Genomic DNA, 18,102 nt, shown 5'->3' with positions numbered 1-18,102 from the left:
TCGCACCACCCGGCGTGGCTTCAATGGCCGCGGGACAATCGCCATCGCCAGCCGGGGGCTTTGACTTTGACTCTGACATCGGGGGGGGGAGAGTGCAGTGGAGAGATAATTTTTTTTTTTGGCCTTCCATCACAGTTATGTGATGGATGTTTATGTAAAATTGTAATTATGTTGTGTCTGGGTCTATTTGTGTGTAATGTATGGCTGCAGAAACGGCATTTCGTTTGGACCTCTAGGGGTCCAAATGACAATTAAATTGACTCTTGACTCTTGACTCTTGAGATACTGTGAGGTGGCGGTTTTACCAGCTGCACCATTGTGCTGCCCACAAAATCCTTCAGCATCTTTTTGGTTGTCATTTGCCTCTCTGGAGCTAAGTCTGAACCCTGAAGATAGAAGATGTTTCCTGGACCATATGAAAAACAAGTCATGTAACCGTGGGATGTTGTTATGCTCATAGAATCATACTTTGTAGCCACCATTCCAGACTTCCTGAATGGTTCCCTGGGCATGGCTTGCCCCAATGGGCAAATAGTACCATAATATGGAATTGGGAGGGAATGGTTCTACAAGTCACCAACGATGGGTTCAAATCCCACATTGGGTCTCATGGCATTGATCAAACCCAAGGACGGCAATTTTAACCTGATTACCAGCCACTTCTCTCGGGTAATGAATTAGCATAGTTCATGTTCAACAGCACTAGCCAAATGCACTGTGAGTAACAGAGATATGGGCAAATGGTACTGTGATATGGAATTGGGAATGAGTGGCCAACATTAGGTCTCGTGGCATTGATTAAACTAGGCAAGACAACTTCAACCTGATTATCATCTACTTCTCTCAGGTGATGAATTAGTATTGTTCCTGTTCAACAGCACAGGCAAGGTGCAACATGAGTAAAGGCACACAGAAGTATCCAGGTAGTGGAATTCAATGCGCACTTCCTTTGCACCAATGACTGAACCTGATGGATGTAGTTCATCTTGACTTGGCCTGTTGTGGTTCGTGAGAAAATTAGACCCAGTAAAAATCCTTCTGCACCACTCCCCCATCATTCTGGCAACAGTTTTGCTGTATCCACTCTGCATTTACCTCCACCACATCTCATCGCAACCACCTTTGTTTCACAAAGGGTTCCAACTTCTCCAATCTATCCATTCAACCTCGCCCCTGATTTCATTTTGGTAAATCTTTTCTGCATCTTCTCCAAAGCCAAGCTGAAGCAAAAATGAACTGCAGATGCTGGAAATCCGATCCCAAAACAAAAGATGCCAGAAATGCTCAGCAGGTCAGGCAGCTTGTGCACTGAGACTACATTTCAGGGCAACATTCATCTGATGAAATGTCACTGGCCTGAGGTGTTGACTGTGTGTCTTCATGCACAAGCTGTCTGACCTGCTAGGTGTTTCTATTGTCCCGTTGCAATGAAGGTTGGAGAGAATGCAGAAGAGCATGCCGGGATAGCATCAGGCATCAGGCACTGAACATTGTGGTGCCAACCTGGAGAAACTGCAGCATTGGACTATGCGGGTATAACACTGCAGATGTAGCACAGTGGAGAGCAAGTCAAGCTATCTCACAGGTAATGGATCAACTCTAAGCTCTGTAGCTCTGCCACACACAGTGCTCAATACACACACAGTAGACAAAATTAAACAGATAATGAGAAGAGGAAACCCCTGAAATATGCCCATCCTTAACAATGGCAAGCCCCAGTTTAGCATCAAACACAAGGCAACACTGTATAATCATTTGCAGTCAGCTTTGGCCAGAAGTGTCCAGAGAATGAACCATCAAGGCTTCCCCAGAGTTCCCAGTATCACAGAAGTTAGTCTTCAACAAATTCAATCCATTCCTCGTGATATCAAGTACCTGCAGAGCGCTCTATGTACAGCAACAGCTCTGTGACTCCCAGCTGAGCATTGGTTCTTCAGAACCCACAGCATCTGCAGCCAATCTGTTCTCGCACCCTGCAAGGTGTACTTGGCACCAATACACTGCTCAATGACGCTCACTTTTGGTGTCGGTCAGGTCTAATTAGCAACATTGCAACTAGCTAAATTCAAGAGGTGAGATGACGGAAATTACCCACAACATCAAGACAGTCTCTCTGAATGAGTGCAGTTTAGCAAAACTGTAATCAGTGTGAAACAAGAGTAACCTCTCTCCAAGTCATCTCATACTATGAGAGAGAAAAACAGTAGTGGTTGATGAAGCTAATGAGCTCACTCAAAAACATCACTGCGGGGAATTCCTCAAGACAATGCCACAGACCCAATCATTTTCACCAGGTTCATCAATAACCCACCCTCCATTCTAAGAAATAAGTGGAGATGCTTACTTCTGATTCAATAGCACTCGGGTTCCATTGGTAATTGGTCAAAATAATTTGTGCCTACAACTACATTCTGAAGAAAGGTCTCGACCCGAAACGTCACCTATTTCCTTTGCTCCATAGATGCTGCTTCACTCGCTGAGTTTCTCCAGCATTTTTGCCTACCTATGACCAATATTGTGGTAGTTACAATGAATCGGAAACCAAAAGTAGACCGACTAGGTAAGTAAAGAAGCAGATCAGAGCCTAGATATCCTACAACATGCAACTCAATTCCTGACTTCACAAAGCTCAAGGCAAGAACGTGATGAAATATTCACCACTTGCCCGGGTGAGTGTTGCTCAAGCAACAACTAAGAAGCTCAGGATAAAGTGGCACCATAATTGCTATCTTAAGGTTCCATTCCCTTGATCCATGGCTGCCATCTACAAGATTAATGTAACAACAGGCTAAGGCTTCTTCAATTGCAGTTGGTAAATCATTATCTACTATCTAAGGAGAAGAAAGGAGCAGGATACACTAAATCACACCTCACTCTCAATGGGAATAATATCACCTTTTATCATCATTTTAGTCACAGGCGCCTTAACTCATCGTCCTTATTTTCACACTAAATGTTTTGAATACATTTTATACTTCCCGAATTCTCATCTACTCCCTCTAGATTGAACTGCTCACCTATACACTAGAAACAATTTACAACAGCCGTTTAACCTATGTATCTGCAGGTCTTTGGAGCGTGGGAGGAAGTTCACATGGTCACAGGGAAAATGTGCAAACAGAGCAGAAGTCAGGATTGAACCTGGATCATTGAAGCTTTGACGCATTATCGTTACTCGCTGTGCCATGGGGTCAAATCAGTGCAGGTCCATTGCAAGAGCAATGCGGGGATATATTCATTCTCTCTCTCACACACACACACACACCTGTAGTTCAGGCCAGTCGCTCTCACCAACACCTTTTAAACACCAATAAGGGCTGAATAATTAAATTCTGGCTTTGGCCTCAACCACATCCTGGGAATTGACAGAAAAAGAGCACGTCCATTGTTCAGCAGCACCAGCATTGTATTTGGGCGAGGTGCACCTTGGACAAGCTACTTGTGTAGATCAAGGGACATTGTACCCATATTGTACTGAACTATAGCTTTGTATATGGGCATCATAATTTTGGTTTAATGGACAAACATATAGAAAGAAATGCAACAGAAGAGAGTCAGCACAGATATTTCATGGCATTATATTATCCACGAGTGCTGCATATTAATGATGATAATTTTCATACTGCCAAAATGTTTTTAATTTGTTCTCAGGATTAGAAACCAAGTGCAGAATCTCTTAAGTTGTGTAACGTAGCAAAATAAATGTTAGGAGGGGCAAGGAGAGATGATGATGACGACACGAGATGAACCAAATCAGCACCTGTTGTGTTCAATGTTAAAACTGAATACTACCTTTTCATGAATCTCCTGAGTAGATTGTGCATCGCAGAAAGCAACAGTGGCCATGTCCTTCAGGATTGGCATCTCGACGGTACAGTCTCTGCCATCTAGCAGTGCCACCAGAGGGCGCGGATGCATTGGTCCATTCATAATTTGAGGACGAATACCTGCAAAGAACAAATGAATGTGTTATTATAAGTGAACTGTTAAATAAAGGCCAGTACAAACTGGGATACATATAGAAGCTCAGCAGACTGACATCTGAATACAGAAACCAACAGTACAAAAATATGTAGACCTAAACTAAGAAGAGTTGCCAGTGAAGTGAACCATGATTTATCCCCGGTGCCAGTTCATGCCTTCCTTGTGAAATGTGTTTATTTCAAATTCTGAAGTTGTATGTTTTGACTGAAAATCTGCCATGTGTCACCTCATTGGCCTTAACTTTCAACTTGAAAAATTCAATTTTTCCTCATCACTAAAAATTTTTGCTGCCAATAAAAGACAACAGGCAGAATCCATTTAAATTTGTTTTGTTTTAAGAATATTTCATTCATTGGTGGGATGTGCAGGTCAACGGTGTGATGTGGTAGAAAATGGTCATCATTGATGTTAATTTGGCTCTAATTGTGTGTGTGTGTTTTGTTAACATCACCAGTTTTAGTTGATGATCTAGAGACAGGATATTGACCGATCTCTTGATCGAAGTTTTTCTAATGATTACAAACAATATTTTGCTGAACATTATTAATAAATGTACGCACCTGAAACAACCTACATATACATTCATGCCCTACTATCATACATTCCCTCACAAGAAATCTATTTGCATTTCAACATGAAAAGTCTCGTGTAAGCTTTCTCAATCATCAGAATAAATGTGCGATTTTTTTTTCCATTACACCCCTGTATTATCCTGCTGCTCAGTGCACCAGTGAAATAGAAACAAATGGAGCAACAGAACTGTTCTTCCAGAGAGCTGCCAGAGAATCAATGCACTGAGTGGACTCCTTTTGTGCTGGCCTATTTATTCTGAAGTCCAGTGAGAAGCTACCTCAACAAGGCTGGAAAGGAATGATTTTTTTATACTGCACTCAATTAAGCAGTTATCTCAAACAGGGTTCCTTTCTCCTAATTTTCACCCCTTTCTGCTGAGGCACTATGTTGGGGCCATTTGTATTTTACAAACACTCTTCAGAGAGGATTCCGATGTTTTTAACCTTGGAGGGGTGAATCTAGAGTCACAACTTTATCTGATATTTATCCCTACTTCGCTGTGGCCCACTGAATGGGATCAGCTGACTAAGCAGAAAAGGATCAAAACCTGGGAAATTTCTGCAAATTTAATGATTTTGAAAATGCTGTGAAATGTTTGACTTTGACCTCTGCTGCTGCAGGAACAAGGGGCTTTGCATCTGAACTTGTCCTGGGTTGAACGCATACCCTTTAATCCAGCTGTGCAAGCTGTAAATGCAAGCTCAGTACCAATTTTTTCCTTGGATTGTGGAAAGGGAAAAAAAAAAATCCCAAATCAGGTTCTGTTTGGTCACAGACTGATGGAAACAGGCAAAGGTTCAATGTTACTTATTTTCACTGTGCTGGCACCAACACAGACAAACTTGAAATGTTGAATCACTGCCTTCTTTTATTCAAGAAAGCAAAATCTGCTCGTGTAAATGATGGCCATGTGAAATCTTGACTGTAGTCATGTTTTCCTTAATGTGTGCACTTGAATATGTTATGAATAAAAGCTGGCATTCTAAGCTGGGACTGCACCTGGATAGAACGGTTGAGCTAAGTATCATTAGGATGAAGAATGATGGAAACATTTTGAGACGGGTTAAATATGAAACCTAGCCAAGCAGGTTTCCTAACATCTGGGCAATATTTCCATGCGAGGAGCTGTTGTAACTATGTCAGATATCAGAACAGTTTAAAAACAGCAGACAACAGGTACATTCATTTGTATTAGTTAAGTTTGATTTTTACTATTGGTAAATATAATTCCAGCGAGCTAAGGATAGCACCAAGCAGTGTTTGACACCATCAAATATTCATGAAGGCAAATCAATTAATTTCCAGCTTGGTTTCATGTCAGTAATTACTTTCTGGGGTTGTGTGTTGGGGGGGGGGGGAGGGGAAAGGGGTGGCAAAGAGGGAAGCTTCTCCTAAATGTAGGTCAGAGCTAAAATTAATTTGGGGAAAGTACTTGCAAAGAGAAACAGAATAGGGGTGGAGAAATCTCCAATAACCTCCCAAATACTCTGGACTATTTCACCCCAGTTTGAGTGCAGCATTGCACAATCTCTGGTAGCGGGAGAAGAGAACATACACGATCAAAATATCATGGTGCTAATTAAGGTATCTGCATTGTGAAATGTGCATCTTTCTGTTCTCAATCAGCCGCAGTTCTGAAATAAAATGATTTGAAACGGAAACAAGCTAATATCTGATCCTAAAAGCATTCAGCGACTGCAGCAGAAATCAGACACCAGTGAACCAAATCCAATAAAGTTCGACGTGGTACAATTCCTCCTCTTGTAGCAATGCTTCATGCTGAGTCTCTACTATGACTTTAATTCTGGGTGCACTAAAATAATCTTAAAAGATCCACAGCAGTTCTTTATGACTCCAAAGCAATGTCTTAACAATATAATACCATGGCATTTACTTAAGCCATATCAAAGCTAAAAACAGCCAAGGCTGGAATCAACGTTTACATTCCTTAATGCTGTTCCAAATAATACAGAGAAGCTGGAAAACCTGTACACTCTGCCTGACCAGAAAATATTAAACACAAAAGCTGATGAACAGACTTAATGCCTGTAAGCCGGCACAATAATACAGAAGCCTCACCTCCCCAGAGTATATGTTTGGAGGTGCAAATTTAACCTCCACTAATGTACTGACTGGAGAGATATCAGGGCTATCAGAGACCATTTACTGCTGAAAATTTAAATCTATCAGCCTTAAAATTAGAAAATATGAACAGGAATGATTACTGCACCATTTGCTTGGCTTTCTTCGCTATTTCCTGAATAGTTGGGAAATAACATGTGGAAATTGCGAACTTGATCATTACAATAGGGCAATAAAGAAGTCATCACACGGTCAAAGCAGCGGAACATGCAACATAGTCCAAGCAACGTATTCTGCCGATTTCCCTATGATTATTCTGTCTGCCCTGGCAGGAAGGTTGTGATTGGCCCTACGATTTGCTGAACAGAGACACACAGGACTCTGGTCCAATAGAGCTCTCCCCTGAAACATGATCCTCTATACCGTAAGCTGACAAAACACACCCAGCAAAGATGAACAGGCAGTAGGCCTACAGATATTGGGCATTCTTGCTAAGAACTGTGGGCAAAGTTCAATGGGTTAATAATCATTGACTTGCCAACAGGAAGAATGAAAACCAGTAAATATCACATTGACCCATCAACAAAATGCAGTTCGCAGGCACTCCCAAGATACTGCAGTATTTTTTTTTGAAACAACTTGAGCTCCCAAAAGATGAGGAATTGGCAAGCGGAGTGCAGAGACAGCAGGTTGGCAGAACATCTGTTCCTACTACGACTCTATCCAAACATTCAGTCACCCTGCATCTACGCTAATTATTTAAAATTCTGCTGCTGCACATGTCATTTTTCTTCATCATGCTAAATACCATTTTAACTTATGAATGACTGTGGCAGCTGCAATCAAGATTGGCAATGAGAATGCATTTCATGAAGACGTGAATAATACAGTGAATATTGCACTTTTGCCAACGTCAATACCAGACGTTATTTAGACAGAGTAAAAATCAATTATTTTAATCTCAAATGCTACTTCTTCCCTAAAAATATTCCCAAGGCTAGTTACCTTCTAATAGATAACAACTCCTTCAACAGAAGGTGAAAGGTTAACTAAGCGTAAACTATTTCCAGAAAAACTGCGTACTTGCCCATGCTTCTTAATCACTACACTGACGACACCACCTCAGAAAGTGCTGTGAATCTGCCATTTTGTAAAGGGCAGGCCTTAACCTTTGCCTCGATCCTATTTAAAAAACTCCAACAGTACATAATTTCCAGTTAACTCATTCACTTTTCACTTTTTTTAATTTTGAAAATATTTCCTTTAAATGTCTCTGCTCTTGTGCAGTTCGCTCATAGGGCCTCAGGCACCGTACCATTTATTTATCACAGCATAAACAGATAGCGATTAATGTTATTCAATTGGATTGAGAGTGAAGGGGAAGAAAGCAAGGGGGTTGCTCATATTGAATGCATGATGAATGCTTTATCAGGGCAATGAGAAAGGTCAAGCTAGAAATTCCTTAAACCTCACAAAACCCTCAATGTAAAAATGTACAATGATCTGAACAAGTTTCTGACCAATGGCACAAAGAATGCGCATTTTAAAAGTCTGGCTTCGTCAAAAGGCTCCTCTCAAAATTACTACACAGTTATTAAAAATGTTTGCAAAACCAATGGTTATCCAATCTGGCTTTTGTTTGGTGTCAGAAATTTGTCTTGCAAATCAGAAACGCACGTTTTTACAACAGCATACACTTGAATTATGAAGTAATATGATTAAAAACTAAATTCTATTTTTTCATCTTTTCATTTGAAAACATTCATTTTCTGAGGAGGCTGCTGACCTTTGCAAACCAGAGAGACCAGCCAGTGGGCTACACATGCCAATCTATAACTGACACGACAACAGGGTATTTACTCTCGTTTCAACAATCCAAACATCATTTTTCCCCCCCATCTTCTTGAAAGGAAATGCACTCAGTCATCTGGACAGGATGCTACACAACTTATTTGCACTGTAGTAAACCACATGAGGAAACAGATATCTCTGGCATTCGGTTATTTATTACGCAGCCAAAGTCATTTGGTTAATAATTATAATGTTTTAATGCAACGTGCTTTAGTGTTGTCTTGACTCCATTACATTCATAGTTTTTTTCAACAGGCTAAGGGTCAAATATCACTTCAACTAAATTAATTTTAATTACACAGCATCCTGGTGTATAAGTATTCCTCAAGATCATGTCCAAGGGAAAAACATTTAAACTGAGGGTTTTGTGAACTGATATATTCAGAAACCTGGGAACAGCAACGGATCTGCACTCAGCTTTCGAATGAAGTGCTGGTGAGAGGAAGGACGGGACGGAAACCACTTCAGGGTCAATAGTAGACACATCAAGAATGTGTTGTGAGCCGGCCTGTTCTTCCTAGACACTCTGCTGTGTTTGTTTTGAGGGACTTGAATTAGCAGGGACAAAACTAATTCTTCATCGACAGTCTGTGATGTTTCAGTTTAGCTTTGGATTACGCTTTTCAAAAATTAGTTCCAGCCCAGCTGCTCCAAAAATGAGAAGTTTAGGGAAGTTTAAGGTTATATGTTGGGACTTCTGGGGTACAACACACAACGTGGCAATCTGAACCCAGGCTCACTTTCACCAACAATTATACATCCTTAGTCACAAATTTCTGTTGTTTTACTGGGGAATTGGGCTGTATATTATTCTGAGGAGGGCTCTGAGTTTCCACTGTCTACTACCGCACAGAGAACTCCACCTCCCCCTCTAATGAAAGGCTGAACAGCTTGTTGCATGGAGCACACTGTATAAAGTGTCTTTGTTTTACTGCTGATGCACAAAGACTGCTTGTCCTTGCTCACGTCTCTTGCTCTTTGCCACCCAGTCATATCCTATTCCAATGCCACCCTGCCAAGTAAATTAGAGATTACTCCTTACTAAATAGCAGCCTTTGTATTACTGTAATGTCCCTGGTACGGTCTCACAGAAAAACAAAAGGGAAGCCATTTCTCTAATAATCATTAATCTCCATTGCATGCACCACAACAGGGCTTAGATGGTTTAAATGTGTTAAACTGCAGCATATGAAGTGCGCATAAGCAGACCAGTGACTCTCATCAAACACACGCTCTCATACACTCAAACGGAAGGATTAATCCACTAGTATAAACCAAACGTTTTACAGTTTGAAAAGATAGTGTACAATTATTAAACAAAGAGAAAAGAAACAGGAAGTTTTCCTTGCCTGGGAAATGTTGCTTCCACATTCTTCACATTAATACATTGATAAGAATCACACATGGTACATGGTAGCGGAAGAAGAAAAAAAAAACAAGTAATTAAAAAAAAAAACACAAGCAGACACTGAGTGTTCAGGGTCTAGTTCGTAGCCTCCGTCAGTGCAACTACAAGGGATGTCTTCGATCAAGCAGTCCCCCTCCCCACAGCTGCAACATCTCCAGACAAATGTCTCTTTGAACACAAATGGAAAGAAAAGGCTTTTGTCCTGGGCTCGGAGGAAAGGTCCAGGCTTCCCTAACACGGATACAGTCACCTTCACACCACTGTAAAGTCCACAGCACTCGCTCTGCACTATGCTGAAGCTTTTAACTAATCACAATTTATTCCAACCCCTTGAAAAATCATGTGAGCCAGCCTAAAAAAAAACACTTAGAAACCAGACACGCTGAATGTGCTTTTTGAAGTTATTATTTTAATTCGCCATTTGATTTTTGTTTTACAGTGCCTGCTGATTTTTTCCTGCAGTTTTGATTGACTCAATTTTATTTCACACACCAGTTAATTCCAAGTAGGAATTTGAACGGTTTTGGTAACTCTTCAGTTTTTCATATTTCTGTTTCTCTCAACCCTCTTCCTTCATGCCCCTCCCCCACTTTTATTTCCAATCTCTTGTCTCCATACGGCCTATCAGCAGAGTGGGTGGGGAAACCCAGGGTCTTGGATGTGTCTTTAACAATGTAGGCGCTGCCGTGTCACGGGCAGATGGCAGGACAGTCTTTATCTACCACACCCACCGATACGCCCCTCATGCCTAAAGTGAGATACTCCAGAGATAGCAGTGCAGCAAAGCTGCAATAAATCTAAGCAGATGGTGGCAAGTTCAATACGAGACTCAAAAACCTGAAGCAAAATTATTTTAAAAATCCAGGTTCAATACATTTGATTGCACATCCAATACTGCCAGTGCAACATTATTGACAGCCCACTACTCAAGAGATTGCAACATCATAAGCCATCCTAGAAAGGTTACAAAAAACATGCCAGAAATCTCTGTATATTTAGAAAGCCAAAATGAGGTGTCCCAGATGGGAGTTTGTGCAGTAGGGGATCATTTCTGGCAGCATGTCATTAGTTTGGATTTGAGCTGCCCATCTCTATTTCCCAGGAGTATAACAGATTCAAATGATTGATATTTGAAATTAACAAAAAACATTTTTAACAGGCTGGTAAGTAAGTTTACTGTAAACAGCCCTGCTTTGTATGAGAGATATTGAATTAAGAAGGAAGTGTAGTTAAGCGGAGAATAAAATGATACTCGGCATATGTAAATGAGTATGAAAGAACTGCAGATGCAGGTTTACACCGCAGATAGTCACAAAATGCTGGTGTAACTCAGTGGGTCAGGCAGCATCTCTGGAGAAAAGGACTGGGCGACGTTTCGGGTTGAGACCCTTCATCAGACTGAGTGTCCGGGAGTGTCCGGGGGGAGTAGGATGCAAGCAGAAACCTCCACGTGGTGCATGCCGGGCATGCTGACGGGCAAAACTACTGCAACCACCACGACAATAAACTGTAGCCAATTCTTTTAGTCAACCACCCCCAAAGTGCTCAACCATAATTACTGACATTTACACACAGGCAAAGGTGGGTGACCTTGCCCCAAGGAAAGACAGTGATAAGCGGGATTCGAGATGGTCGGACACTTAGCCCGTTGTGAATCTGTCGTCCCTCCGTCAAGATCACTGAGAGGGGAAACTATAGGTAAGGGAAGGTACAGAGCCTATCAGAGCCTGCATCAATACTTGATAGTCAATGCGGACTCAGTAGGCCAATTGGCCAGTGGATATGCTTTATGTCCCTGTGCGACATTTACCTTGAAACAAAATCAGTACACTTACTGCTGTAATAGTACAGCATGGATTTAACTCAATCACAACAGGATTTAAAGAGATCAATTTTGAGTACAGAATGATAGACTTGACTTGTGCTCCATTTGTTTTAATAGGTTCAGAGAAGCCCAGAAGGACATAAGGCATAGGCCGAGTGTGTTAACTGGAACCTCAAGTCTGCTCTGCCTTTTAACAAAACCATGACTGATCTGATCATTTGTCTGCAACTCCACTTTCCTACTCATATTCCACTAATATCAAGCCACGTGCAGTGAGAACAGAGAATCCAGAATAAGCAAGCTTAACCTTTACATGAGTCTGGTCAGGAGTTAAATCAGCAAGCACATATTCCACGGAGGAAATCTGGAATTCTCTTCCTCAAGTGGTGGTGGATGCTGGGTCAATTGAGTTTTCTGGAATTGCCACAAACAGATCTCTGTTAGGTAAGAAATTAACCCAAGATTTTAAAAAATCAGCACTGATCTCACTGAATAATACAATATCAAAGGCTGATGATCACCTATTCTTTAATGTACCTATATATAGCTCGAGCTTTTGATGTGAATTTGTCTGCTGGCAATAACAAAGAAGCGCGGCAGCTTCTTTAGATTTTTAATGTGCTGGGCAATGTCATCGGGAAACGTGTGTAGAGAGAGAGGGGAAAGGAGAGGGAGTGCGGAACACACCTGCAGAGCAGTTCCTGCTTTAGAAAGGCATCAATCCTGTAAGTTTAGAATCTCATTCATATTTTTTGTTCCCAGGAATATTTTACCTCTTCCTGAGGTTAAGAAAAATATTGCAATGATAATTAAGAGGCATGAGAACTACTGATGCCTTCAATTCCCTCTAGCTATGCTCATACCTGACGTTTGAAGTTGTTCTCACTGGCACCTTCTCTTTCCCTTTCTGCGTATCTAAACACACAATGGGAAGTGGTTTGCCAGGGAGCTGTATACATGAAGTCTTAATAAAGGAAGGCCAGTGAATAATTTTCATAACTCCACTGGCAAAGTCATTGCTTTCAACACCAGGAATGAGAGAATGCACTTTTACATGTTTAGATCTTGTACACAAAGGCATTGGAGCAGTCCAATCGGCCCACTGCATCGATTGCCGGTTCTCTGGGAAACATTCCATTGATCCCATTCCCCCTTTCCCTTCATCTCATTCTATTTTAAACATGCTCATTAACTACACTTTGGTTTGTTTCGGCATTAGGGGTAATCTACCACAGCTAATTACAAGCATATAATTGGGGACTGGTACCTAGAGGAAACCCACAGAGCAAACTGCACAGTCAGCAGCCAAGGCTGGGATGGAACCTGGGTCCCTGTAGCAGTGAGGCAGCTGCACTCACACCATTATACCACAGTTTATCCAGAATTCTCAGCTAAAATAAACTATCAAAGTAACCCAGCAACCCAAATAGCCAAACACAGGATTACTTGCTAACTGCACACAGAGTGCTTACATCAAGCGCAAATTGATAAACTAAACTACAAATCAATGAATTAAATCAAAAACTGCAAATGTTGGAAATCTGAAATAAAACCAGAAAATATTTGAGATGCTCAGCAGATCTGGTAATATCCCTTCAGCTTCATGTCTTTCTTCAGTACACAACAGTACACAACTAGAGGTGGCAACTTTTCACTGCCTCACTTATGCCTACCAGGAAGTCGACAGAGTACATGCATGGGCCATAACTACATGTTTTCATCCTCCAAGGGAGTTACTTGCCTTTTATAAAACAATGCACCACAGGAGCAGGACCTTCGGTCCACAATGTTTGTGCCCAACATGATGCCATGTTAAACTAATCTCATCTGCCTGTACATGATCCATATCCTTTTATTCCCTGCATTTGCATGTGCCTTATCTAAATACCTCTTAAACACCACTATTGTATCTGCTCACCCCGGCAATGATTCCCAGGCCCCCACCACTCTGTATAGAAAAACTTGCCCCGCACATCTCCATTAAACTTTCCCTCTCTCACCTTATAGCCATGCCCTCTAGTGTTGGACATTACCACCCTGGGAAAAAAGCCTTTTGACTGTCAACCCTATCTCTGCCTCTCATCATTATATATGCTTCTATCAAGTCTCCCCTTGACCTCCGATGTTCCATGGAAAAACAAACAAGTTTATCTAACCTCTCCCTGTAATCCAGGTAGCATTCTGGTAAATCTCTTCTGCACCCTCTCCAAAGCCTCCACATTGGTCCCGTAATGGGGCAACCAGAACTGCACACAATACTCCAAAACATGTGCCCGAACACAGCATGGAAGAGTCAATGACTAAAAGCACAGAACCATGACGTCACTATAGGGAGGAAATACAAGCAGCAGCTTCAATAATCTTTCAACATTTTCCAAGTTATTTTCAGGTTAACACCATTTTGTAATAGCCAAATGCTCTTGCTTTGTCCCTGATGTACTATTAGATTTTGGCAAACGTTTTGAATTTGCCTTGCAGTTCAACACGTGATCTCTGAGCTCTGGGTGACACCACAATGATAAATAGCCGTTGCCACACAATGCACGAACCTACTCTTTCACATGAGGGAAAACTCAATCTCCAAATTGCAAAGCCTATTAGTACCACACGGTTATTGAGCTCAGAGAACAGAGAACGCCAGAATCTGTGCCCCTCTCCTACCTCCTCAGGTATAGAGCAGGGAATTATCTGTTTAGAGGTTTCCATTTGCAAGAAGACTGACAAACAAGAAGAAATGACCAACAACTTGTGAACAGAACCTGAACGGATATGGACTTCATCAGGCAGTCACAATGAATGTGATTCAGGGCGATGGTGGGCCATATCTGATCTGCATCACAAAAATGTGATAAGAAGTGCTGGTTTGCCTTTGTAACAGTCTGATAAATTGTCCCAATCTGCCTTATTATTTACTTCAATATTCAAGCTTACATTCTACAATTTACAACAGTAGAACACTGTGAATACTGGAAATCTGAAGTAATAGAAGATTCTCGAAGTAACAGCTCAGGCATCTTGTGTAGAGAAGAAAAGATAGTTAGCGTTTTAGGTCGATCAGAACACTTTCATCAATATTTTCCATTTTTATTCCATTAATTTACCTCTGAGATGACTCTGCCTTTCTTGTCCCGGCTCCACAACCATTAATGCTAGTCTTCCACTTCTCTGAAGTTTACAATGGTGTGATTGCTCACTATTCTCTGTTATACACTCCACCTCCCCTCCCCCCAGCCACAAGTTCACACTAGTGTTCTCCCCTGACCACAGATGTGCACCTTTGTTGCTCCAGGGAGTTAATTAAACAGAAACAGCCTCACCATTGATTACATGACAGATAAATTCTCTTTAAGTATTTTGTTTGTTGTTCAGCACTCCCCAACCCACATCAATCTTGCCGCCAACATCTTTTGCTCCAGCCCTGGCCTACTCTGGACCCTGGCCTCATCCTGTGCTCTGGTTCCACTTCCACTGTTTGACCATGTCAATCCTCAGATTCACAGTCACACGATGGCCCTGATCCCCACCTCCCGATTCTTGATGACAAGCCTTGTCCTCTCAGATATCACAGCCACCCACTTCATATCCCACTGTGGTTAAAATATGGGTGCGTGGTTTGCAAAACATACAAGGTTTTCCCAAAGTTCGAGGAGTTCAAGAGATATGGATAAGCATTGGTAAAATTTACATTTGGATAATATAGCTTCTCAATTGTGGTCACATGGACAATTTAGGTGATCCCATTGAGCCCAATCCTGCTCCTATTTTTTATGTAGTGTACATGGTATCACAAATAGCCACATCTTCACACTATTTTGTTAAACTATCATTGCATTAGTAGATACTACATAGTGACATTCCCTGTTCCACATACTTCTTTGTTCTGTCGTTCTCCCAAATTATTCCCAGTATGAAGGTGCTTTAAACCTCCTTATCCTGATTACATTAAAAATCCTAAAATAATCCATGTCCTTCACATGAATATTACATAAGACCTAGAGAAATTGTTTGAAGCCTAGGAACTTCATAACTTACAGCTAAAAAAACATTCTCAGGCCAATTTCAGTGTCATTTTTGTGTCGCAACAGAATCCGTATGGAAGAATTTATACTTTTAAAATTTATGAGCTGAGGATATTCCCCCAATTATATAAATTGTGCAGATATTTAAATAATTGTGACAGAACAGGCCAAAGTTTACAAGTCTTTTTGACATTCTATACGTCCACTAATAAGACGTTGACTTTGTGCAGCCATGTGTTTCCCATTAGTTCGATTATACCTATAAACTGTGGCAGATTCTAAAAGCATATTTAGCATCAGTCCTGAAGAAATTATACTGAATGACAATAGAACAGAACATGCATGGAAGTATCAGAATACACAGCACATTTGGAAAAACAACCTGGCTCCTTGTTTCCTCAAGAGGGTGATAAAATACATTCATATTAGGAATAAAAAACACAAATTGTTGCCATACTAACTGCTGTCAGATAATGCAAAGACAGAATTGCACTCTGCAGGTGGGGTCCACATGTGCAACTCAGTAGGTGGTGCTTGGAAGGACTTTTTTTTGTCTGTTATTAGCCAGCTGGCCTAGTCGATTTATGACAAAACACCTAAATAGCCTTGGCCTGTCTGTAGAAAGATTGTCACACTTGTAAAGATTTGGCTGGTACTGACTTACTAACAAGGAGTCAGACCCATTTAATTGCACTGCAACATGTGCTGCAATTACATTTTTGTTCAGTTAATGTTATTTGTCTGAGAAAGAGAAACACATTCAAACAGACGGACGTTGCTCCTGACGGCATTCGAACGGTTTCTATTCCAGCTACAACACGTGCGGCTGTCGTGCTGGTCCAATGTTTCAGCTCACTGGCAAACCTATTCACGGAATAAAGGCAAAGGCTTCTCACTGTGAATGAAGGCCAATAAAGGACAGGCTGTCATTTCACATCACATTAATAAATCTTGCATGTGAGTTACCTGGATTGGCGCATCTACCCAATTTCTTTAGCCAGTCACTCTAACCAAGCATATCTTTGGACCATTAATTGGGTAAATGACTTATTGAAGCAAATTGATTGTCACACCATTTTAATTTTAGTTGAGGAGCGTGTAGATTATTTCACAGCATTGTACATGGCCCGGATTAGTTATAATTGATATGGTAAATGGCTGAATACACTTTACCTGAAAATGTCTGCACTGGGGGAGAGATCGGAGAATGTGTTTTCTTCAATCAACATTTTTTCACATGACCATAATGCACAAGCACAGCTTGCTGCTATTCTGCTGCTTTTTGATTCAAACAGAAAACAGCTTTTCAGGGACAACATACGTTGAGAAATGGCTGCAAGAAATGAGGAACCTAAACCAACATCATTGGCCAAGATCTTAAGATCAATTCCAACTGAATTTCTCAGCGCAATACAACTGAAAATCACCTCGAGCAGATTGCATGTGCAATCATGTCAGGGTCACATTGCACCAATTGGGAAATTGAATCAGGCATTTCCTGTTTTCAGTCTTGTGATCCCGACCTCATTCCACACAACGCTATTCCCCAAGGACACAGGGGAACTTGGACCAATGCTGTTCTTGGGGTACGCATCACTGGGAACTCTTGAGACAACATGGTCTTACTAGCATAGCAACAACCTACAAAGTGAGCAATTGACTTCCCCATAGCCTCGGCCTCTTCCCATTCACCCTGACACTCCATCAATAATGTTGCTGTCTTCCGATCTGAGGTCGTGACAATCCTGCAATTTCGCATCCTTTGCCCACCACTGTTGAACTCCACCTTGTTGTAATGCCAATCTCTCTGTTACTTCATGCTTCCATTAATACTTCAAAAAGAAATATTGAAAATCTTTCCCCCTTCCTCAAAAGATACATAGTTTTTTTTTTTTTTTCACTTTTGAAAATGTATTTGTCTCACAATTCTATTTCATGGAATGCCTACAGACAAAGAAGATATTTTCCCAGCAAGCCCCATCCATACCCGGTCCTTTATCCTTGCGATATAATGCTGGAAGCTGTTCCAACACTCCTCCCAACAACCTGCTCCCACCCATTGCACAAACCCAACTGGACATCATGTGCTAAAACCCTGGGCTGCTGCACCAAAGCCCTTGGGCACAACTAAAGTCATCTGCAATGAGAAGGTGGCCACCAAAATGGACGCTGGCACCAATTGCTGTGCAGGAATATTTAAACTCCTGTCATGTTACGAGCGACAACATGTGCACACATCATCTTTGACAGTCAAGAGGCGTTGAGACACAGCTTTATATTTATAAATCTTTGTAAAGCTAAAATCAACTCTAGACACACCTCCCGGGAAGATATGATGGAGAAGGAATAGGTAGGATTTT

At 41.3% G+C, this 18,102-nt stretch overlaps 1 protein-coding gene across 6 annotated transcripts in view; it reads right to left on the bottom strand.

The window, feature by feature from the left end:
• LOC129703972 (C-terminal-binding protein 2) overlaps positions 1 to 18,102 on the bottom strand; it is a 265,226-nt gene that overhangs the window by 47,468 nt on the left and 199,656 nt on the right. For 4 of the 6 annotated variants that reach the window (XM_055646726.1, XM_055646728.1, XM_055646729.1 and 1 more), the window contains one exon: positions 3,793 to 3,947. In XM_055646726.1, coding sequence (XP_055502701.1) covers positions 3,793 to 3,947 — 155 coding nt within the window. Of the gene's footprint in view, positions 1 to 3,792; positions 3,948 to 6,787; positions 6,928 to 9,839; positions 10,165 to 18,102 lie in introns of those variants that run through there. The other 2 variants (XM_055646730.1, XM_055646727.1) reach the window with 2 other exon arrangements.

Source organism: Leucoraja erinacea, chromosome 15, assembly GCF_028641065.1.
Source record: "Leucoraja erinacea ecotype New England chromosome 15, Leri_hhj_1, whole genome shotgun sequence".
NCBI classification, from domain to species: Eukaryota; Metazoa; Chordata; class Chondrichthyes; order Rajiformes; family Rajidae; genus Leucoraja; species Leucoraja erinaceus.
This window is presented reverse-complemented; position numbering and strand designations above follow the sequence as displayed.